The sequence below is a fragment of the Euleptes europaea genome, chromosome 6 (genome assembly GCF_029931775.1).
Source record: "Euleptes europaea isolate rEulEur1 chromosome 6, rEulEur1.hap1, whole genome shotgun sequence".
Taxonomy (NCBI): domain Eukaryota; kingdom Metazoa; phylum Chordata; class Lepidosauria; order Squamata; family Sphaerodactylidae; genus Euleptes; species Euleptes europaea.
Window position 1 is genome coordinate 70,238,819 of NC_079317.1, and position 25,145 is coordinate 70,263,963.

The 25,145-nt window shown below is 43.5% G+C and overlaps 1 protein-coding gene across 3 annotated transcripts in view; it reads right to left on the reverse strand.

The window, feature by feature from the left end:
- ANO1 (anoctamin 1) overlaps positions 1-25,145 on the reverse strand; it is a 109,561-nt gene that overhangs the window by 72,592 nt on the left and 11,824 nt on the right. For all 3 annotated transcript variants that reach the window (XM_056851824.1, XM_056851823.1, XM_056851822.1), the window contains exons 3-5: positions 10,963-11,061; positions 8,930-9,081; positions 6,651-6,705 (exon numbers count right to left, since the gene is read on the reverse strand). In XM_056851824.1, the coding sequence (XP_056707802.1) occupies positions 6,651-6,705; positions 8,930-9,081; positions 10,963-11,061 (306 nt within the window). The remainder of the gene's footprint in view (positions 1-6,650; positions 6,706-8,929; positions 9,082-10,962; positions 11,062-25,145) is intronic.

A 25,145-nucleotide genomic window follows, 5' to 3' on the forward strand; every position in this document is an offset into this window, starting at 1 on the left:
CATTTACCAACTCGTCTGTTGGTTAATATTAAATCAAGTATGGCAGAGTGACTTGTAGATTCCTGTACCATTTTGAAAAAACAACAACAGTTGTTGGCCACGCAGGTCAAGAAGTTGCATGACTCTGGATGCTTAGCAGAGTTAGTCTCCCAGCACAAATCAGGGAACTTGAAGTCACCCATAACTACAAGGTCATGTTGCTTGGATACACTGTCAAGCTGCTCAAGGAGGGCAGCATCCACCTCCTCACCCTGATCAGGCAGCCTGTAGCAGACTCCAATCCCAATACTGTTCATCCTTGCTTCCCTTATCCTCACCCAGGTACTTTCCACTGGGCTGTCACCCGCCTCCTCCAGTATTTCCTGACATGCAAACCTTCTCCTCACATACAGAGCCACTCCATCTCCTCTTTGACCTTTTCGTTTTTTCTTGAACAACTCATATCCATCCACTATTACATTTCAGTCATGGGAATCATCCCACCAAGTCTCTGTAATGTCTACTAAATCATATCCCTCTGCCTGCATTAGAAGCACAAGCTCTTCCTTCTTATTGCCCAAGCTTTGGGCATTGGGACATAGGCATCTGAATCCTCGCACCTTTGGCTCCATTTGACCTGGCTTTCCCAGCTGGGTCTCTGCTGTTTACACTCCTTCATTGAAATCCCTGTGTTGGTTGTCTCCTTCCCCTTGTGGTGTCAGTTTAATGCCTTCCTGATTAATCTCCTCAGGTTCCTGCCAAACAATTCTTCCCCAACCTTGATAGGTGAAGTCCAGTATGTGCTAGTAGGCCATCTTACAGAAAACCTAGCTGGTGGTCCAGTCCAAATCTCTCCTGCTGGCAGTGGCTCACCTCAGCCAGTGGCTCACCTTCTGTCCCCATCACACTCCTCTCCCTCTGATGGGAAGGACCAGAGAGAATACCACCTGTGCCCCCATTCCCTTCAGCTGCCTCCCAAGAACATAATAGTCAGCATTAATGCGTCTGATGGTGTTCACTGCTATGTCGTTCATTCCCATGTGGACCATCACAAATGTATAACGATCTGTAGGTTTGATCAGTTTTGGCATCTGATCTACAAATATCTTTAATCTTTGTTCCTGGCCAGCAAACCGTCTTGGGCTAGGGGATCAGGCCTGGACAGACAATGTTCCATACCCCTCAGCAGAGTTACCAATTACCAACACTTTCCTTCCAATGCCATTTCTTTGTATCCCCATGCCCTCCTCACTCTGTCTTTCATAGACTTGTGGTTGTTCTCTGCCAGTGTTTCTGTCTCTGTTGTCACTACAAGGACCTAGAATCAATTCCAGAGCCCCAATGGCAAGGAGTGCTGCCTTGCTTGACACTTTCGGGTTCGGGCTGTAGCACTCGCAGGAGGCTCGTTAGGGAAGACAACCATTCTGTTCTCCCTTTGACCAGTCTCCTCATCCCTATGCAGGGCCTCATGGCTTCTGCTAATGAAATCCTTTCCTTCCTTGATTTCACGAAAGGTAGCAATTCTTTCCTCCAGGCTTCGAACCTTCTCTTCTAAGAGCCCTATCGGCTTACAGTTTTGACAAGTCAGTCTTGTCCCCAGGGAGAAAAACAAATATGGTGCACTTCCTGCAGGTGACTGGAAATGGGCCTTGAGCATTCATTGTCACCTTCCAAGTGGATTCCTTCACCCTAGAATTTCCTTCATGTGTTGACGTAACCTGGAACTTACAGGCCTGACCTAGCATTTACTGAACCAAAAGCAGTAATACATATAGGAATGTAAAAATTTCTTAGCTTCTTACAGGGTCCACAGGCCCTTTGGATCTTGCCCTTTGGCTTGCGCCAAAGGCTTGTGTCTCTGATGAAGAGGAGCCTTATCGTTCAAAGGCTCACAGCAGAGGGCAGAGCCAGGAATCAACCCCAGGCAAACAGACCCTCCTCAGTCAGCAACAAACTAGGCAAAAGAATCAAACAGAACAAAACTAAAACCACTCTCTAGCAGGCTACAAGCACCCACTCATCCACAAACACTGACCTCTCACACAGCAACCTCAGTTAATGCTCCCTAGAAGATTAAGAAAGGCAAAAAACACTCACCTTGCCAGCAGCTCACTCCCATGCTTTCTTCCTATTGTTCCATTTGGATCTTGCAACTCTAGGAATAAACTTTCCTGTGGGTGGAAATGGCTGCTGGAGGGAGGGGAAGCAGGAAATACCCGCAACCTTAAGTGCTTTCTGTTGACAGATTCCCGGACCAATTCTTTGTCTCTTGCATCAATAAAAAGATTGATCGATTTTGAAATGATGTTGCCTTTGTTCTGTTTTCAACACACTTCAGGACTTACTATAAGGTAACATCAGTGACAGTCCTACTTATGGAATAGTCTGGGCAATTGACCAGAGCCCTGCAACTCGGGGCTCCCCAATAGCTGGTGGGAGTGATATATGACCTAATAAAGAATCCATTAATTGTATCACTCAGTGTGTAGTATGACAAAATCTGATAGTGTTCCCCTGTATTTCAATTTTCTCTGATAGCAAAAAATTCTAATAACTAGTTCCAGATGACTACCTGCCCTTTGAAAATGAGCTATTCCATCTATGCTTGAAGGTTTTTTCTTAAAAATGATTCCCACACATGATCTAGCTAGCTAGCGCTATTTGTCTGTTAAAATTGTTTTTTGAAAAATAATATACATACATCATCAATCTAACTAACACAAACTGTGGCATATTTTTGAAGGGACATGTACTGGGTGAAAACTGGGTATATTATTCTTTTTGAGAGTGAATTGGGTGAGAGTAAAGGGGGGTAGGTGGGAAAGGGCGATCCTGGACTTTTTCCTGGGGCCCAAGAATAACTAAGACTTCCCCCAAGGTAACACTTGTTGTGAGCTTTGAGTCTGGTTACCGTGAATGAGTCTATCCTTTGGGCTTGGCCACTGTGCTGTAATCAAATATTTGTTAATAAATACTACAAAAATGCTGTAAGTCTCCTGTGTTCTTTCTTTCAAAGGGAACAAATCCCAGTAAGCACTGCCCTTGGAGAAGGGGAGAGCATGCAGCAATATGTTCCATCCTCCCTTTACAACTGTTATTAATAATAATTTAAAAGTAATGTGGTGAAGTTGTTAGTGTGCGGGACTAAACTGGTGAATTGCTGTGGTCTACCATGAAGCTGACTTTGTAACCTTGGAATAGTTCTCTTTCAGCCTAACTCACCTCACAGTGTTGCTGTAAGAATAAACAAATAGGAGAGAACCATGTGTGTCACCCTGTGCTCCTTGGAGAAATTGTGTGTGTGTGGAACTTGAATGGTAATGTGTTTTTAAAAATTTAAACAGAGACACTGAAAGAGACGTATAGATGCATTTAACTCTTCCTTGCAGATGCCAGAAGGAAAAGGTGGTATGAAACAAACTGGTTGAGATCATTGGAAAATGGAGGTCAGTTTTGAAATAGGGAAGGCAACTTAGGGAAGTAGAACAACCACCCAAGACAGAAAGGTAAGAAAGGTGCAGGATGTATGGATATTACTTGGGCTGCTGGAGCATAAAAAACTGATTTAAGTTAGAGGGCAGACAGAAGGGCTGACAACCCGTTCTTGAGAGCTGCAGTGGCCGGGGATGGCGTGGTTGAAGTGCCGCTGCGATGCTTCCAATGAGGTTTTATGGCTGGCGCATGAGAAAAAAGAGGGGTTTATTTGTAAAAGCCCCAAATGGGGGGTGGGGAGTCCTGTAGAGAACAGCAATACTGCACCACCAAAAAGGTGGCACAGTACCACCGGAGGTTTAGGGGGTGTTCCCAGGTCGAAAGGGGTTAGGAAGCTGCCTAATGGCAGCTCCACCCTCCAGAACGCCCCGAGAATGCCTCCTGGGATGCCGGCAGGAGGCTGCAACGGCGTCCGAGGGCTGCGCTACCGCTGCAGTCCACAGGGGCCAGTGTAAGTGCCCCTATGTTGGCATCCGAGCGACTTTGCATGCTGCAGGCGGCATAGGGGTCACACCACCTCCTATGCCCAGTCAGCCCCCAACATCAGGAATGGGTTGTGAGTCTGAAGAAAAAAACTCTTTCCTTTCTTGTCTATAACAGCTGATCCAGGAGGAGGCACTTCTACACTGTTACAAGTCAACAGTGACCTACAGTAAGTTCTGTTCCCTAGGGATCCTACACTGCTCCAACAGCCACTCAAAAGTATAGTCTCGCAGCTGAATTTAGAAGCTGAATTTTCTGTATCGGTGAAATTTAAAACATACATGCACACACAAGGGCCCATTCTTATATGCCCAAATTTGTTAGAAAAAAAATCAACCATTTTCCAATCCTGAGAGCTTAAGAGGTATTCTCAATTTTTTAATGAGGAACTGACATAGAAGACAAACTGAACAAATTATGACCAGGAATAGGAATTTAGCCCATTGTTTCAGGGCCAAACAACTGTTTTCTCTTCTTCACTAGCCATAGTCACATAATAAGTGAAAGATCTTGATTACTTGTCAAACAGTTCTAGGGAGTGACTAAATAGGTGGAATGGGTCAATATTTGTAGTAGGACTTAAATATGAAAGATGGAAGTCAACGTTAAGGAAGGAAAACAATGAGTGTATTACAAGTGAAGGCTGGCCGACTGCTGAATATTTGAATGAATATACAGGTGTTAACTAAAGTAATTTTTCCCAACCCCTTTCTATGGTCACAAACGGTTTCTTCTCCATCAGTTCAGTCCATAAACCTAGAATGTGAATTTGAATATTAATTATCACTTTATTAATCCAAATAAAGGCTTTAAATTCCTTGGCACACCTGTTGCCAAGATTGATATGCCTCCACTCTGTTGACATCACTCCAGGTCATTTTAGCTAGTACCTTGCCAGACCGCCTCTGCTAGATCCGGAATGGTCTGCCACGTTTTATAGAATCTCAACGCAAAAATGGAGGTGCCAGTAAAAAGGAATGTGAGGCTGGGACTAGCCACTCAGCATGGTTGAATCTGAGCCCCCTGAGACAATGTATGTGCGTGCATCAAGGGAAATGGGTAGGTGTGAAAAACATTTAAAAGATTCCTGTGAAGCAGATCTAACCCAGAACACCCAGGGAACAATGATATTACATTATACAAACGGGGACCCACAAAAAACTTGCAGGAGCGGCCACCTCATTCTCTCTGGTTTTGATTCTTCCCTGTTTCCCCCACCATTGCTCTCACTTTCTCTCACTGCCTGTCAGTCTTTCTCCCGTTCTCTGTCCCCCAATCCCTGCCATTACTGTCTATCTCTCTTTCTCGGTCCTCCAATGTCTTCTGTCACACAGACACACACAAACTTTCTCGTTCCGTTCTCAAATGCCTTCTCTCTCTCTCTCTCTCTCTCTCACACACACACACATACATACACACACACACACTTACTTTCTCTCTGTCTTTCTCCTTTCTCTATTTCCATTCCACTGCAGCTGCCTCCCCCCCTCACTAGTCCATACCGCACTCCCCTCCACCACTGGGAGAAAATTAGAGAGTGGGGGTGAGCGAAACCAGTGAGCAGCTTACAGTGAGAAAATTCGAGAGTGGCCTTCCCCCCACCCCACTGCTCTGCCTGGCCTTCTCAACAGCCAAAGGGAGAACTGGGGAGAGAGTTTGAGGCGGCAGCACAGGAGCCTCCTCAACCAGCTGTTTTTCATCCTGGTCACTCTGCCTCCCTCTTCCTGTCTGGTTGTCGTCTGCATCGCCACCTTGTTAAGTAACATGTAGTGGGTTTCTAGTGGGGCTGCTGTTGTCTCGTCCCTCACACCTCCCAACCTTCTGCTTGCCTACGTCCGGGCCACCTTGCCCAGCGCTCTCCCTCCCCACTTGTAATGTCTCTGCCTCTGCCATGATACAGCTGTTCCAATGGAACCACATTGTCTGTGCACATGCACAGAGAACACTCCTCTCTCCATCCCCCCCCCCAATTTTCAGATGTTTCTGCAAACCTGGGGGTCCCTTATATTTGGAGAAAAGTCTCCTTTGTGTCAAAGTGGGCCCAATCTGTGGATTTAAGTATGCACAGATTGGGTTACACTTCACCATTAGATATAAGATTGTATCTTTTGACATAATCAAGGCTACAGACTAAGCTGCAGCTCCAAATATTTCTTCACACCAGCTCCCATTCAAACAGACCAACCAGATTTTTCATACTCAGCTCTCATTCAAACAAAACAGCCTCTTGCACATCTCCAATTCCTGCTCTCTTTTTCTGATTTCTGCTTTGACTTTTATGCCAATCCTAAGTGTTACTTACAATCTTCTCTGGGTTTTGGAACTCCATGAATGGTGCTCAGTTCCTATACCATGCTGAATCACACACTGGCTGCCCACACATGCACATTCCCAACACATACATCCAACTAACAGGATATACATTTACATATAAATAAATACATATTTATTTATTTATTTATTGCATGTATATGGATCCACTTGCATCAATATTTGACTATTGCAGTTTTCTACGAACAATTTCATTTGTTTTTCAAATAATTTCTCTACAAGTTGCTGATTCTGTTAGTCAAGTGCTCTAACAGAAACTCTGAATAAAATTTATTGAAGAGAAATATAAGATTACCATGGGGAAATAAACTTTACCATACTGCTTTTTAAATTATTTTTATAATAAATTATATTTTAATACTTACTATGGTGCTTCGGGTTTTGCTGTCAAAAAAGGACTCTCTGTCAGACAAATCAAATCTATTGGAACATTAGAAAAGAAAAAAATGTGTAAGTGTGGATTTTAGATAAATTAGCCATATTTTTTGGTGTTGCCAAGGATTCCCTAGGAGAGAGAATGACTATCAATTCATAATCTCCTCTTTTCCTTGTTTGTTTTAACAATGATCTTCAGACAGCAGCTACTCCTCTTTAGATAATTCAAAGGACCAAAGCCTTATGTAAGTGAAATTAATGTCCAATCTCTAGGTGGTTTCACAGGAAAGAGAATCAAGTGCTTTTGCTCTTTCCTACACAGTGTGTAGCACTTGTAGCCTGTTTCTGCAATATTGTTGTGGCACTCAGTGATAAGCTGCATTACTCCAGTCAAAGCTCAACCTGAGTTCAATCCCGACAGAAGTCGGTTTCAGGTAGCCGGCTCAAGGCTGACTCAGCCTTCCATCCTTCCGAGATCAGTAAAATGAGTACCCAGTTTGCTGGGGGTAAAGTGTTGACGACTGAGGAAGGCAATGGCAAACCACCCCGTCCGTAAGCACAATCTACCTAGTAAACGTTGTGATGTGAAGTCATCTCATGGGACAGTAATGACCCGGCGCTTGCACAAGGGATTACCTTTACCTTTTACTGTTTACTTCATGTACTCCTCTTTATAAATCTTATTAAGTAATAGAACCACAACCGCTACACTACAAATATATTTCAGTATGATAAAAGGAATAATTGTTATTCTGCTGAGAACATCAGTACCTTCTACAATGCTAGCTAAATAAGTATTGTCACACACAGATCCATCCACTTGCCAATTCTTGCTGAACGACATTACAACTGATGTTATGGTGAAGGTGGCGGAGTTTTTTGCAGAAGTTGTTAAGGTTAAGATTCAAACCTAATTTTAATCTAGATACGTATTATCTGTTTATCTCTGCCCTTGTGACCATCAATATTACGCCAGTAAAGGTTATCTGATTCTGATTCACACACAGATTCTAGGAAGACTTGGGTCCTGTATTTCCATGGTGCTCTAGCTGTGTCATTAAAAAGGTAAAGGTCCCCTGTGCAAGCACCAGGTCATTCCTGACCCATAGGGTGACGTCACATCCCGATGTTTCCTAGGCAGACTTTGTTTACGGGGTGGTTTGCCAGTGCCTTCCCCAGTCATCTTCCCTTTACCCCCAGCAAGCTGGGTACTCATTTTGCCGACCTCGGAAGGATGGAAGGCTGAGTCAACCTTGAGCCGGCTACCTGAAACCAACTTCCGTTGGGATCGAACTCAGGTCATGAGCAGAGCTTGGACTGCAGTACTGCAGCTTACCACTCTGCACCACAGGGCTCCTAGCTGTGACATTACACTTCATGAAAAGGCAAACATTTCTTCCTTACCAATTACTTAGCCAAGATTTGGAATTAATCCCAATGAACATTTATCATGTAACAGCTGCTGAAAATTGTGACTCCATCAATGTATCATTGAGTTGGGCCCTGTAGCCTTCAGCCATGCAGATAGGATTTCTGTGCAGTCAGGGAAGTGCTTTGCTTTACTGTTCACCATTCTGCAAACTACCTCTGGTTAGTGGCTCTCTACATTCACTGAGCGATAGGTTTTAAGTTGATACCACATGGTAAATAGTCACGTCATTCTCCTTCTAGCAAGTAGTTCAGAGCTGATGTGTTTGCTTCAGTATTTACTGACAGTGCTTAATGAGACCCCTAATGGCCTAATGAGATTCCACTCTATGAGTTCATCTTCATTGTGACCTTAACAGGACTGCACTGTAAGAGACCTATTTTTCCCCTCTGACTTTTATACATGAATGGTGAACATTGCTTTTACCCAGTTCTTGACTGTTGTTTGCCTATGGAGTCATTTGAAGACTCCTCCATAGGCTGAAATCACACTTGGACACAATCTTTATTGAACCACTTTTGGATTATGAGCAAGTAGCCTACCCAACTGTGGGATGAGAAAGAATGAAACAATGTGGGCTCTTTTATGTTAATTTTGTTAAATTTAGGGAGATTCCAACATTTCTTTTTAATTCATTTTACATATGGAAGTCCAGTAGGATAACTCTACTTTTAGCCAGGCAAGACTTTATTTATTAGTGACCATCATTTAATGAAAGTTGTAACAAAACTGTGGCCTAACATATTGCTATTAATATTCTCATACTTAGCCTCAAGTGGTATTCCCAGAGGCCATTCTGTTGAAAAGGATAACAAATACAAATGATGAACCTTGACTTACAAGTGTTGTTTCTCCCTAGAGAAGGGGTAAGAGAGACGTTTCACTGTCTGTTGTTTGTGTTCTGCCACTTTAGGTTGGATGGGCTCTGTAATTTTTTGAATTACAGAATTAATTTTTTTCAAGAGGCCGTTTGGCTGATGAATTTGGTATACCTGGGGACAGAAAAGACAAACCATCCTTTATCCTTGAAATCGCTGACAAACGTATTCAGGCTTCAAGAACAAGAGTCATTAAAGACACAAGAAATCAGAATGGAGACAATCAAAAGCAGGTTGGTAGGATTCTGTATTAAAAGAACAGATGGGGATCGCTCAGCAACTTACTGATCAAAATACCTAGGACAGGTTTACATTTGTCAGCAAAAACAGATTCTATACATTAACAATGTATATATCTGCAGATTTTTTGGATTTTTAACAATCACACACCATATATAATACCCTGGTTATAGCATCTGACTTTATACATTGAACCACACTACCATTTGATGGTAAAAAAATAATGTTCCTTTGGTAATTCTGGATTCACTTTCTTTGGAGGGCACTGGACATGATCAGATCCCTTCCAAACATACAGCCCCTTAATTCAAAATTCTTAAGTATAATGGGTTGGCTATTTAAGAAGTTGGGAACATAATTAAAATAAGTAATATAATAAATGGAAATGGATCAGCCACTAATACAAAATTGAAACCCAAAGTTTAATTTTAGTTGTACTTGCAATAAATTACTTTGCACTTTGAGGCTGTCTCTTGTTCCATTAGAGACATTTCCCTGCAGAGTCTGGGTGCTGCACTTAATACGCCATTAAATATTTATCAATTTCTCACTTCTGTGTCCTGGACAGGTACAGATACATCTTTCAGAAGCTTCAAATTTATCATATAATCTTGATCTGTTGTGACAACTTGATGTTACCTTTATCATGATTATTCCAATATTCCTCAGGAATTGAGGGCTGGAACCTGAAAGTTCTCCTATGCTCCACTAATCTTGAACACATTCATGGAATATTCACATGTGTAAGAAATGCGTGTTTGTGTATGTATAGTACTAGAGTGAAGCATGAATGGGCCATCCCAATTTATATCTGCACCTTCACATAATATCATAAATGTTACTCAACAAAGAGTCAGGCACCATTTTCCTATCTCCTTCTGCCTCCCTTCCTGCTACAAAAACTTCCCTCAGCCTAGCAAGCGGTAACCGGTGCTAAAATCTGAGAGAGACCACAGATAATGCCCCACTCGAAGTGGCCACCAGCCTCATGAAAGATTCGACCACCAAGAAGTTATAGCAGATCTCTGTGAGAGGCATTTTCTCAAGTATCTTGGGCCAAAGCTCAACATTACTTTTAAAAAGTAATCACTGGAACTTTTAGAAGGCCCTCACCCCAAGTGTGATGTGCCTGAAGCATATGCAAAATGCTGTTTTGTTGGGAAGGGAACATTTCCTTGTATGTCCATAGATTGTCTGAACACATCATGGAATCTGGAATCTATTATCCTGCCATCACCCTCTCTGTCGTGCTGATCATATGGATATTTGTGATTTACAGGCAGGGCAGGACCTGCAACCCACATGGGCTGAGTACAAGAAAACTACATTTTGTTCTGGACTGGGCAGGCAAGCTCATCTACATGACAGTGATAATGTCCAACTGCAAACTGCAACCATCTCCATGTGCCCACTAAGGTGCAAATTTCTATGTGCCAGAATATGATGTCTGTCCACCTCACAGCTCGTGCATGTACATCACACTACAACTTATTCAGCAAACTAGGTAGCAAAACAAAACAAAACAAAACAGAGAAATAAATAAATGCAACAGACATAGTAGACTCGTTTCTGGGTTCTGAGACAGATTCATTTTGTGACCAGTGGTTAAGACAGTTCATTGACCTGCTTCTTTTACATATGGTGGGAATTGTTCCCAAGAACACTAGGTGAATCAGTAGATGTACTATTCCTTTGAAAAGCATAAACTAGAAATAACTATTGTACACATCCTAGTTAAAAAAAAATTAAACAAACCTTTTTTGTAGGCATCTTCAGTTTCATAAATTCTGCTTCTCGGCACAGAACACTCCAAGGTGCATGAATTTTTACAAACCCAAGCCCATGTATTTTAGTCTTTAAAAAAAGGAGGGGAGACAAAGAAAAGCTTTAGAACAAAAACATGAAAACACACATCTTGCCCAATAGCAAATGAATCCTAAAGGACTATTCTTCAATGTGGTGGAAAGTGCAGTCAAGTCACAGCTGACTTATAGTGACTTGTAGAGTTTTCAAGGCAAGAAAGGTTTGGAGGTGGTTTGCCACTGCCTGCCTCCACGTGGGCTGACAAAATTCTGAGATAACTGTGACTGGCCCAAGGTCACCCTTGAGAAGAGTGGGGAATCAAGGTCATTTCTCCAGGTAAGAGCCCACCGCTCTTAACCACTACACCATGCTGGCTCTCAGATTCTTCAATAAGAATGTTTAAAAATAAATTTATTTGATAACAGGATGAAAACTAGCAGTATCGAGAAAGCAATGGAGAGCTGAAGAAGGGATGCACTGGCTAGGGTTGCCAGCAAGTAGCCTGGAGAAGAAAATGTCCTGTCCTTTGAATAGGGGTTGATGGGATGTTATTTGCCTCCATATCATGAAAACTTTCACTTGCCCATTTCTACACATGAAGCCTCTATTAAAGGGACAGGACATTCCCCCCCCCCTCCAGGCTGCTTCTTGGCAACCAAAGAAGTGGCACAAATTTATCCAATAAACCAATATCCCTCAAAGAAGATTTGTGGGCAGACAAGAATAGAGCCAGTTTATTTACTTATTTATTTAGGAAAAAATGTATATGCTGCTTTTCTGAAGTCTTGACATAGCTCATAAAAATAGTATCAACATTATCAAGCCATAAAAACAAGACAAGGGCATAAAATTCAGCCACAAGATATTATGGTATCTCTATAAAACAGACCTCAGGCTAGAAGCAGACCATAAAAATAGCTTTCAAATGATGGAACCCAGAGCCTGGTTAAAAAGAAATGTTTTGGCCTGGTGTCTAAAGGGCAGCAAGATAGGCACCAGGTAAGCTTCAAGGAGGAGGGCATTCCAAAGATGAGAACTACCACTGAAAAAGACCTGTCTCTAGTTGCCATTTGCTTCACTTCTGCTGGTGAGCTGAGCTTGGGAAGAGACTTTTAATTGGCAGGCCAGACAAGCACTGCTCTCTGTACCCCCGCCTGTAGTCTGACAAGACAACAACATCAGCTCACTGTCAATATACAAGGTTTCCATCACCTCTCTCCTGAATCTGCTCCTCTCAACCTCTGATCCCCAGGGTGGAGAGACTTTGCCCATGTAACACAGGGGAGCTGGAAACCATTGAGCATGTATTTTTTAGATGTCCCCTCTACAAGTCAGCCCGCTTCAATATTATTGACCCTTTAATTAGGGAAATGGGCTCTGGTGATGAGGGGGAATGGACCAAAAGGTTTCTGCTGGTAGACATTTCACCAATCACCACCCAGGTTGCAAAATATTGTGCCACAGCAATGAAGTTACATCGCCTTAATGTATATCCTTAATCTGTGGAATTGTAAAATTGGGTGATTCCTAATTTTGTTGGCCTTGGTTGTAAACATCTACTCTGTATGGTCAGTTTCTATTTTACCTGTTTTATCTGGCATACTAGCCGCAAATAAAATTTATTCCTCTCAACCTTAGGATCCAGAGCCAGTGTGTCCTCCCTGATCTATTTCCCTCTGCTTTTTGAAGGGCCCAGCTCATCTGCGGTCTCGCCCTTTGGATGCTCCACCACTCTCAAACTCCCATGGGGTCTGAGCAATTCCTGTGGGAATCTGTAGCTCACATCCCAGCTGCCCACATCCCAGCTGAAACTAATCTCCTTGTTTCCGCACCCCTGGCTGAGGGCTGTATCCCAGCTGCTCATCAGGCAGTAAAAGTAGGGTTGCCGGGCATGCCCTGGAAACCAGCAGGAGATAGGGAGAGGCAGGTACTTATGGCAAGAGGAGTGGCAATCTTTGTCAACATGTGATGACATCGCTTCTGGTGCGACCTGGAAGTGCCAGTATGACACCGTGGTGACATTCTAGCACTCATCCTCAAACTCCATAAGAACATAAGAAAGGGCGTGCTGGATCAGACCAAGGCCCATCAAGTCCAACAGTCTGTTCACACAGTGGCCAACCAGGTGCCTCTAGGAAGCCACAAACAAGACGAATGCAGCAGCACCATCCTGCCTGTATTCCACCACACCCAAAATAATAGGCATGCTCCTCTGATACTAGAGAGAATAGGTATGCAGCATGACTAGTATCCATTTTAACTAATAGCCTCTCTTCCATGAATATGTCCTTTCCTCTTAAAGCCCTCCAAGCTGGCAGCCATCACCACATCCTGGGGCAGGGAGTTCCATAGTTTCTGGGCGAGTGCTAGTGCATTGCCCCAGTGTGATGCCTGCACTTCTGGGTTGCAATGGAAGGGACATCATCATGCAGCGACAAAGATCATCATCTCCCTCCCATTTTGCTGGCCTGCTTCTGCCTGCTGACCAGATGAGCATCAGTGGGCATTGGAAGAATTACCGGGAGTTTGCCCACCATTAGCAGGCACCTGGTAAACCTATGTTAAAGGGCTAGTCCCTATCAAGCTGTGGAGCAGCAGGCTTTGCCTTAAAGGTGCCACATGTGTTGCTGTATTGGCTCATGGACCCTGAGGGTGGATCCCTAACTACCCTAACAGTCTAAGAGCCTAAGGTAAGGTAAAGGTCCCCTGTGCAAGCACCGGGTCATTCCTGGACCATGGGGTGACGTCACATCCCGACGTTTCCAAGGCAGACTTTGTTTGCGGGGTGGTTTGCCAGTGCCTTCCCCAGTCATCTTCCTTTTATCCCCAGCAAGCTGGGTACTCATTTCACCGACCTCGGAAGGATGGAAGGATGAGTCAACCTCGAGCCGGCTACCTGAAACCGACTTCCGTCGGGATCGAACTCAGGTCTAGAGCAGAGCTGTTTACTGCAGTACTTCAGCTTAACACTCTGCGCCACGGGGCTCCTGTCTAAGAGCCTAGGGGTTGCTTAAATCACCAACATTATTGCTATAATTCAGAATCGGTTGATTGGTTCTTCTGCCCAGGGCATATTCTTGTTGTAATTGTGAATTATGGTCCTTTATTCTTCCAATTTATTGTGCTGGCTCCTTTTATTCTGTGTCTGCCTGCAACTGTGCCTTTATCTTTCAGTTAAAATTAAAAGGCTGTTATATTTAGCAATGTCCAGGAGAAATATATAAGCTTCAGGTTTCCCCGTCCCTGAATCCACAAGCCTATATAGGATTTTCTTTTCTGACTGTTGTTACAGAGTTCCACTGTTTCAAAAGTTGGCAACTCAGTCACACATGTGGTATTGTCTATATCTAATTTTATATTTATCAGCAGGAACATATGACTGCAGTTCATAACTTATTTACTCCTTAGCAGTCCAATGAATGAAGTTTGAATGCCTGGTAAATAGGTTGGGAAAAGCAGCCTCAATTTATTTAGCTCAAGTCAGAATGACTGCCATCTCCTTTTATCCAGTCCTGTTCCTGGTTCTGACTTGAAAGATGGTAGTTTTAATAAGTAACTAGTTCTCAAATAGAGATCTGAGTGTTCAAAATAATGTTTTACCGTGCTGTTCTCTTCACTTATGATTTCAGACTATGGAGAGGCGATGAAATAAGCTTTGGACTGCAGTTTTAAAATCTCTTCTTGCCAAACAGTTCAGCAAGTATTTCCACAAACACCACCTTCAAAGCTACAAGCTCTATCCTCTCGTCGTTTGGGTTCATTGCTGTTGCTGCCATACTACTCTAAACAAGCATACGGCCTGTTTTCATCCAGCCATTCTGTGCACCTGCTTACTAGAAACACATTACCCAAGGGACATAAACAGCTGCCAATCTCCAATATGGCACAGTTTCAAAAACATGTACGAGCTTACCTCACAGAGGAGAATTCAATCAATGTAATATAAGCGTTCCTTGAAACAAGATTTGTCTTTTAACCAATATTAAGGTAAGTAGTAAGACTTCATGGAACTCTCAGTGACAGCATTTGAGGCCAACCAAACAACTGCAAGACATCTCTTTGCCCTTTATCTGGCTGAATACTGGTCTCCGTGGTTCATGCTTTAATACATTTGCTTACTTTTTGATATGAGGCAGCCCTGCTATGTATCAAGTATTTTAAAATGCCTTGAAATAATTCTTCTTTTTGAAAAAAAAAGTGTATTAGGTGAAAAAGGTAAAATACATATAATATCTTGCCAGAAACATATTACCATATTTTTCACAGGATCGCTCTTCCTTATGTATTGTGGACACATATTGAGGATAAGAAGAAGAAGGTGCCGCCAAGTTGCAACTGACTCATGGCAACCCCATCCATGGAACATTCCAGGCAAGAGACAAGCAGGGCAAGAGGAAAGCACAGGTGGTTTGCCACGGCATTCTTCTTATGGTTGCCAACCTCCAGGTGATGGCTGGAGATCTCCCGCTGTTACAACTGATCTCCAGGCGACAGAGATCAGTTCACCTGGAGAAAATGGCCGCTTTGGCAATTGGACTCTATGGCATTGAAGTCCCTCCATTCCCCAAACCCCTCCCTCCTCAGGCTCCCCCCCAAAAATCTCCAGGTATTTCCCAACCCAGAGCTGGCAACCCTACTTCCTCTGCATAGCAACCCATCTTTCTCGGTTGTCTCCTACCCAAGCCCTGACGAGCTCAGGCTAAGCTGGGCTATTCAGGCTGCTATTAAAGATTAGAACAGAGGTAAAATAATAGTATGTCATTATATCATGATCTAGAATAATAGGTGAAGGAATTCTATTTATATACTGCACTTATAAAATGCTATTTTTATGCAAATATATAAATACACTTTTATATAACATTCTTTTGAGATTGCAAATATAATAGTCGAACCGCATCTTATTTTTGGCAGTAACAAAGTACTGAAGCTAAAGGATGTAACAGGAAATGCTCAGTAGCTCAGGTTGCACAATGTAAGACAGCAGATAAAAATTTAAAAATGATGTTTTCAACTAAACCTGCAATTCCATGCATTCTTAAATAGGAGTAGTTATCATTGAGCAAAGTAGGACTTATGTCTGAACAAACATCTATTGGCTAGCACTGTACAGGACTGAGTTAACAGCAGACCTGGAAATGGAATTTTAAGGAACTTTTAAACTATAGTCTAAAAATTACTTGCGGTTATTAAAATGTATAATCGAGATATTACCAGTATATTATGATGAAGGAGCAGTTGTTAGAAATAGTTTAAAAATAATATGTGAAAAGATGCTGAACATTACAGTATCCATGCAGAAGCAAATATTCTTAAAAGATGTTGCTAATTCTATGTTACTTGAGAATGAATCAGTATAAGATCTTGAATACCTGCAGCATGACCACAAAGGCCAAATAAGGTTTATGGGAGTAATCAGTTTTAATGTTGGAAACGTCATTCATCCTGACCAGTTTTCTACACGTGCAGACTATTGTTAGTCAATTCTGTAGTACTGGCTTGAGAAAGTAAAATGGAAAAGAAATACAACTTTTAGCTCGCCTTTTAGATACAAAAGGTTTTTTTTGCTTGTTTTCTAGATTACAGTGTGCAAAATATACGCCAACTTCTGGTTTACTTAACTTTATAACTTTATAAGGGTGTTATAAGGAATAAAAAAAATGGACCTCTGTGTATCTCAAATGTCCACACTAAGTGAAATTGTTAAATTGAAGGATTTTTGCAAAAATGAGGCCCCATTTATTATTCTTTTAAACAAATTTTCAATATCGATACAGTGTATTTGATTACTTTTCAAGATTATAAACAGCACATTCCTGACTTGTGCTGGCGGCCGCACTCCACCTTTGGAGGCCGGTGACAACCCACGCCGGCGCAAGGGCCCACAGCGCCGGCGTCCAGGAGGCTCACGCTGGTGTTTGTAGCCCCAGTGCCAGTGTGAAGGGCCGGACGCCGGTCTCCGGCCACTGCCATGGCAGCACCAGGTCCGGATGCAGCTGGAGCGTTCCCGGAGCATTACGGTGCTGGCCAGGGGGCGGGGATGCCGTTTTGGCTCGGGAACGCCCCATTTTGGCCGAGATACGCCACCTTTTAGGTGGTGTATCTCACATGCAACCCTCATAGGGTTGCACGGATTTTTGGCGCCGGGCGGAGGCAGTGCCACTGCATTGCCTCCTAAGCCTGGCACAGGCATTCCAGTCAGCAATGCGCTGTAAATGAAGAAAGAGGTCGTATAAAATGAACAAATCCTTCTTATATTACTGTATATTAGATGTGCCAACTTGTTTTTTAATTACTAAAAATGTGATGGTAGAAGCATTTCATACTTCACTAGATCAACAAGAACAAAGGAAGGAAATCTGCCCTAGTGACATGCTAATGCCCTAGTGACATCTTAATGACAAACACATTTGAGAAGAAAGTTGATTTTTTAAATTAAATTATTACGTGGAGATTTATGTATATAGGCAGTGAAGACAAAGAACCATTTTCCAGTCCTGAAAATAGCCATGCAAATGTTGTAACCATACATCTTCCTCTTTAGCAAGTGAGTTAGATTCAATAAAGAGTAAGATTCCAGCGTCTTTAATAAAGCAAAAAATAAGATCTGAACTGTGGAAATTTTCTTTTCTATAAACCACTGAAGGGGCAGATGTTCTGGTACCATATTGATGCTGGCAACCCTGATGTGCAGTCTCTGACATACTGCATCAGCTAACTGAGACTGAAAATAGTTTGACCAAGGTAATCATGTCGGTATAAGTTTGCATTTACTCCATGTATTATTTCACATGTACAGGCATTTTGCTTTGGCTATTCAGGTGAAAATAAATATATGGTACCACTTTAAGCTGCCCTGAACCATGAGGAGAGGTGGGGTATAAGTAGTTAAATAAGTAAATCACAGTGTCATTGTATCTATGATCCCAACATTTAATTTAGTCATTTGCTAAAAGGTCCCCATGAACAAACTGAAGTTGCTATTGTCAACGTATCTTTTATAAAGAGAACTGGAAATTTAGCTGATCAAGTTCCTGTATGGGCTAGAAATAGTAATATGAGGAATATGTACATCTTTTGAATACTATTTCAGGGTTTAGTTGGGAAAAACCTCAGCGTTAATTTTTAATTCATATTCAGGTTTCTCTTTTAAATACATTGGCCAGTGCTCTGCCCACAGATTGCATTCCTGGAAGTGACCCAAGGATTCAGAATGGGATATAAAAATAGCCCCACACTTATTTTATTTATTTACACATTCAGCTAGGGCTGAGCAAAGGGCGATATCGTCTGGTTTACTGGCATGTTTTGTTGACAGCACCAGCCACTTTTTGGCAAGGACCTTTTTACACTTTCATCTCACAACAAAGGTCCATTCAATGTGTACTGGCATGCCAGATAAGTATTCTAAACCTGGTGGAAGACCATTTATGTTGGAGTTTCTGCTGTGTACCTAGGCTTGATATGGATCTTCTCCAAGAACTATTTTCTTACCCAACATTATACACATTGCTTCTTAACATGGAATTGGGTTAAAATTAGATCTCCATCAGCACATTCCTGAGATTCGGCATGCGTGGACGGCGGGGAGGAGGCGCTGCTGCGCCACCTCCGAAAGCCGTTCCCCACACGTCGAAACACACACACAAAAGCCTTTTAGAGGCTTTTTTTTGGTGAAACAGGGCCTTTTCGCCCCATACAGAAAAGTGAGGCCATGCCTGCTAAAAAGCAGGTACGGCCTCGCTCTTCTCCATGCTGGGGTTCAAAGGGCAAAAGGGGACAGGAAGCTGCCTAATGGCAGCTCCTCCCCCCAGTCCGCCCCAGAAATGCCTTCCAGGATGCCAGAATGCCTCCTGGGATGCTGGCGTGGGCCTTTACACTGGCAGGACGCCAGTGGAAGACCCCGTTGGTGTCCTGGGGCGGCGCTGCCATGGCAGCGCCTGGCGACCAGCGTCCGGGCCTTCCCACCAGTGTTGGGGCCAGTAACACCGGTGTAAGTTGCCTGGACGCCGGCGTGGGGGGCCCGATCACCGGCGCAGCGCCTTCCTGGCCTCCTAAGGGCTTTCGCCCTTCAGGCTCAGGAATGCACTGTAAATCATCTAAAGACTGTGTGTGTATGGGGGGGCGCATAATAGTAACATAAAAATGCGATTCTTCAGCACTGGATGTTTACTCATTTATTTAAATATTAGTTAATTCAAAGATAGAGAGTTAAATATTACATTTAATTCAAAGATACAGTTTAACTGTTTGTTAGACTTGATCGTATTCTTTCCAGCCTTAGGGCCCATGCACAATTAAACTAATATATTGAATGTGTGGGCTGAAGGAATCCTGTAGAGTTCATACTGGAAATGGTCCTGGAATTGCAGAATGAAGTTCAGCAGGTCCTAATCACTATGACCATGGTATTTTGACCTGTCACACAGCTATTAAAAATGACTGGCAACTTCACCCATACTTATTGAGACATTCAACGTCCATTAGCAGCATGTTAAAGAAGGGTTGAGTTGCAAGTTGAGGTATACAGTAAACAAATCACACAATACATTGTCACATGCCATACTTTGTTAATTCACATTCCTGGAGCAGGCTGGATAATGTGAATTGGCCTAGTTTTGGTTAAACACCTGCAGACTTATGCAAGGGATTAAAAAAATTATAGGAAGGGCAAAAAAATGAAAGCCAGCATAGCAGCTAGAGTGTCGGAGTTTCCCTTATCTTACAGAATCGATTTTTGGCTTGGGTAGTTTTGTTGCTTATTTCATGTTAGATAAGCCAAGATACCTCTGAAGATTAACCATTTAATAATGTTTTATGTGCTGTATTTTAATAGGATCCAGAGGGTTAGAGAAATGTACCCTTAAAGCTTTTAATTTGTTACTAAAATGTAACTTTTATTAATGGTTGGCATCTGGTTTTGTAGTGTTTGTTGTTTTTTTATTATGTCTTGTCATGGCCATTGGCCATATACAATAAAAACTGAACTGGAATTGGAACTAACCTGACGGTTGGATTAGGAACTGGGGGACACAGGTTTGAATCCCTACTCTGCCATGGAAGCTTGCTGGGTGACTTTGGCTCAGTCACATACCATCATCCAAGCTGACCTCTTAGGATTGTTGTGAGGATAAAAAGGAGGACAGGAGGACAATGTAAGCCACTTTGGGTCAAAATCGGAGAGAAAGAAGGGTATAAATGAAGTAAATAAAATAAATGTACCTGAGGGCAAGCACTGTGGCTCTTTAAACATTGTTGGGCTCAGAAAGAAAAACTAGAAAAAGTATGCACAAGTATCCTCAGGGAATACAGGGAAACCTTGCAAATATGTGGGGGTCTATAAAGAACTCTACATTACAGAAGTTAACTGGGACCTTTATATGACACCCTAGGTACTGTTTGTGTGTGTAAAGTGCTGTGAAGTCGCAACCGACTTATGGTGACCCCTTTTTTGGGGTTTTCATGGCAAGAGACTAACAGAGGTGGTTTGCCAGTGCCTTCCTCTGCACAGCAACCCTGGTATTCCTTGGTGGTCTCCCATCCAAATACTAACCAGGGCTGACCCTGCTGCGCTTCTGAGATCTGACAAGATCAGGCTAGCCTTTCAGTAAATATGATCAGCGCTTCACTGTCACTAATTTTCACCCTTGCTCCACTACACTGAGGATGCTGGCAGAAAGAGAAACATCCTTATGGGAGACAATACTGATAAAGTCAATATATACTTCCGTGGGAATCTCTCCACTGGTTTGTCTTGGAACAATGCCTTATTAAAAAAAAATATTCTTTACTTATTTGTCTCCTCTGTTCTACATAAGTACATAAGAAAGGCCATGCTGGATCAGACCAAGGTCCATCAAGTCCAGCAGTCTGTTCACACAGTGGCCAACTAGGTGCCTCTAGGAAGCCCATAAGCAAGACGACTGCAGCAGCAGCCTCCTGCCTGTGTTCCAAAGCACCTAATATAATAGGCACTGGAGAGAATAGGTATGCATCATGACTATCCTGGAGAGAATAGGTATGCATCATGACTAGTAGCCATGAATAGCCCTCTCCTCCGTGAACATGTCCACTCCCCTCTTAAAGCCTCCCAAGTTGGCAGCCCTCACCACATCCTGGGGCAGGGAGTTCCACAATTTAACTATGTGTTGAGTGAAGAAATACTTCCTTTTATCAGTTTTGAATCTCTCACCCTCCAGCTTCAGCAGATGACCCCACGTTCTAGTATTATGGAGAAAACCTTCTTCCTGTCCACTCTCTCCATACCATGCATAATTTTATAGACCTCTAGCATGTCTCCCCTTAACCGCCTTCTTTCCAAGCTAAACAGCCCTAAGTGTTTTAACCATTCCTCATAGGGCAGTTGGTCTAGTCCCCTGATCATTTTGGTTGCTCTTTTCTGCACCTTCTCAAACTCTGCTACAGAATCCTGACAATTTACTACTCATTCACACAAGGGTGATGAACTAATATGGGTTGGTACCAGTTATATATTATGTAATACATTAATTCACCCATATTCATTTACAGACATTTCTGCAAATATTAATGAATATATAAATTAATTAAATATTAATATGGGTTAATACTAATACAGACTGTAAGGTTTAAAAGCACACAATCAAGTGGCCAGAGCTGATTGCATGGCTCTTTCTTTTAGAACCCACACCCTCTTTCCTAGAAAATGCACATAAACCTGACCCCTTTAACCGGGCCAAGCATTACATCCACGTCATGAGATAAAGTCCTGGAAAAACAGTTCCTATGATAGAGCTGCAATGTTTAGGCTGCAAATTTCAGTTCAGAGACAAGATAAAATGATGATTCTTTTCCATATCAAATTTGCATTGTCAAGCAGTTTTAGCAAATACAAACATCCATCTTATCTCTCCACCCAGCTGCTATCCTGATCACATCTTTGATGTGCCAACAGGCACCCGCGTATTGGTATATCATGACATTTGGTGCACACAGGCATGCTTAAAATCCTATGTTAAATATAGGACAAAATGTAGGATTACATATATCAAGTCTACAGAAAACAAATTGGATGATACAGTAATGTGTTGACCCATTCGCTTTGGTGGCATGGCCAGAGTGCTTGGTAGGCGCAGAGACAAAACTCATGTAAAGCTTACCGTATATACTCGCGTATAAGCCGAGTTTTTCAGCCCCAAAAAAGGGCTGAACAAGCCGGCCTCGGCTTATTCGCGGGTCAATACGGTAGGGGAGGGGAGGGGGGAGGAGGGAGGGGGCAACTTACCTCCGCCACCATCGCCACCGCTGCCCGGCCCATGCGGCTTCCCCCGGCCAGGAGCACCCTGTAAGGGCCTCCTGCGGCCACTGCCGCCGGGCGCACCCGGCTCCTCATGCCCTAGAAGGGCCGGGGGAAGCCGTGCAGCCGCCGCTGCCGGGCGTGCCCGGCTCCTCCCGCCCTGGAAGGGCCGGGGGAAGCCTGTTGCGGCCCCAGGAAGGCCGCGCGGCCGCCGCCGCCGGGCACGCCTGGCTCCTCCTGCTTTGGAAGGGCCGGGGGAAGCCTCCTGCGGGGGGCCCGCCGCCGCCACCATAGCCTTCGCCGGGCCTCAAGGTAAGCCTGCGGGGGGGGGAGGGGTTATAAGCCGACCCTTGGCTTATACGCAGGTGCCTAATTTCTCCCCATTTTGGGGGAGAAATTAGGCACCTCGGCTTATACGCGGGTCGACTTATACATGGGTATATACGGTAAGCCTTTTTCACATGACCTAAGTGTACACACTGAATGTGTGTGGGGGTGGGGGAGAGGGATCACTGCGGGGGTGGGGGGATAACCCATTCCACCATTGGGTCTTGGGGAACATACAGTGACCTGTTCTCAGAGCCAAGAAGGGAGGGAGTTTGCTGTCACCTTGCTCCTCCCCTTCTTGCCAGCTCTCTCTGCCTATGGAGAGAAGGCAATTGACCTCCTTGTTGGCCTTCCCCCCAGCCCCTTTTGAAGGTAGTGCAGCAAGACTTGCATGCTTCCTGACTACCAGCATGGTGTAATGGTTAAGAACGGTGGTTTGGAGCGGTGGAGTCTGATCTGGAGAACGGGGTTTGATTCCCCACTCCTCCACATGAGTGACGGAGGCTAATCTGGTGAACTGGATTTGTTCCCCCACTCCTACACCTGAAGCCAGCTGGGTGACTTTGGGCAAGTTACAGCTCTGTTAGAACTCTCTCAGCCTCGCCTACCTCACAGGGTGTCTGTTGTGGGGAGGGGAAGGGAAGGTGATTGTAAGAAAGGTGATTGTAAGCCGGTTTGGTAGAGAAAGTCGGCATATAAAAACCAACTCTTCTTCTTCTCCAGCCTCTCTGGAAGCAGCTCTGGCTGTTGCCATGGCTCTCCTCACCTCCAATTCCCATTAGCTGCCTCAGGATGGCCCCAATCAACTTTTGTGGGGAGGGGTGGCAAACTGTTCTCCTCCTGATAGCAGGTCCCTGGTAAGTCTGGGGATTTCCTCACTCCCAGACAGGATGGCAAGCCCTGCTTCTAACCTTACACTGGACTTTTTGTTCTGTTCCTGCATGCATTTAATGGTAAGAAAATGTGGGGTTTCAGATAATGCAGACAAGCCTATACAAGGACAGTTTGCTCCTCCATTATGCTATTCCTTTTTGTAAAAACAAAAACAAACCCAAAACATCCTTTCCTACCAACAGAAAAGAAGCATAAGCAGGGAAAAGAGTGGGCTTTCTCCCTAGTGTGCTAGTTTTGTTTGTAGGAACTCTTGTTATGTGAGGGAGTATTACCCCCTACATGTAATGTGAAATGGTACAGTATATTCTATTACCTCAGCATTCTACCACATAAGTTTTCTCTGTCACTACCACTAAATTGCCCTTCTGGCATGGGCCCAGACTCAGATTCAGCCAACAAGGATCTATAGGACACCGTTTATGTACACCACTATATGAGTCTTTGGTTGTCTTTGGCCTGCTGCTCTTTTTTCTTGGAGTTTGGTGAAACTCAAAGTTCTAGTTTGTTATAGCTCCTTTTTCTTTGAAGAGGGCTGAGGTAAAAATGTACAGCGACTTCCTAGCAACTTTCCAGCACTTTCTCTTTAGACCTCAAATCGTCTGGTTCTGTTCTTGGAAGCCTTCATATCATGTCAGCTATAGTCAAGTCTTCATGGTGCCGTTTGTTTACCCCCATGCAAAAGAAGATGGAATAACTGACTGTAATACAGCGTTGCCCCAAACAGAAAAACAGCAATGATTTCGCTCCAACCTGAGCTACCGCAACCTGTGGGCTGCAGTCTCCGCAACTGGTAAGAAAAGTATAGTGAGAATCATTCAAATAAAATCTGGCATATCTTATAAATACCAGTTCCCTTACCTGTTTCTCAACTGAGCATGATAAACAATGATGGACGCCCAGTAGTTGTGAGAGTAAGGTTTGCCACAATTAGTGTTCTTTAGGTTGACCACTTTTTACTGGCTTTGCTCCTATGCCTCGCAGCCAGACATGCATAGCTGAAGCCTTGTCTCCATGACGAATTTCTTCATGTCATGTTGTTACAAGCTCAGAAAGGCTAGTAAAAAGTTGGTACAGTGAGCAATGAATATTGCTTCTCTTGAGTTGGTATGGTTATGAGTTGGTGAGATGTATACTACCATTAACCTGGGATTGCTCTAACTTGATTGTTCCACTGCAGTTGCTTTATTCCAGATTGCTGGAAACGCTTCCACTAGGGAGGGGCAAAATATTTTCAAGCAATTCCATATGTTAATAATGCTTATCACAAGCAGAGTCCCCACACCAGTACTACTGACCACAAGAAATATGTGGTGATAACGTAACATGAAGCCTGGGGCTCTATGCGACTTTCCTGGAACATACATTTCTAGCTGCGTGACATATATTGGAGAACAGTAATATAGAGTTAATTCTGAACCAGGCCATACAGTGTAGATCAAAAATCCACTGAACTGAACAAGCGACAGACAGGGAGAGTTTTCCATAAACCTGAGGGAGCCTCATGTTTGCCATAAAATCAGAAGGAAGGAAGGAAGGAAGGAAGGAAGGAAGGAAGGAAGGAAGGAAGGAAGGAAGGAAGGAAGGAAGGAAGGAAGGAAGGAAGGAAGGAAGGAAGGCATTGTGGGATTAAAACTCCCTA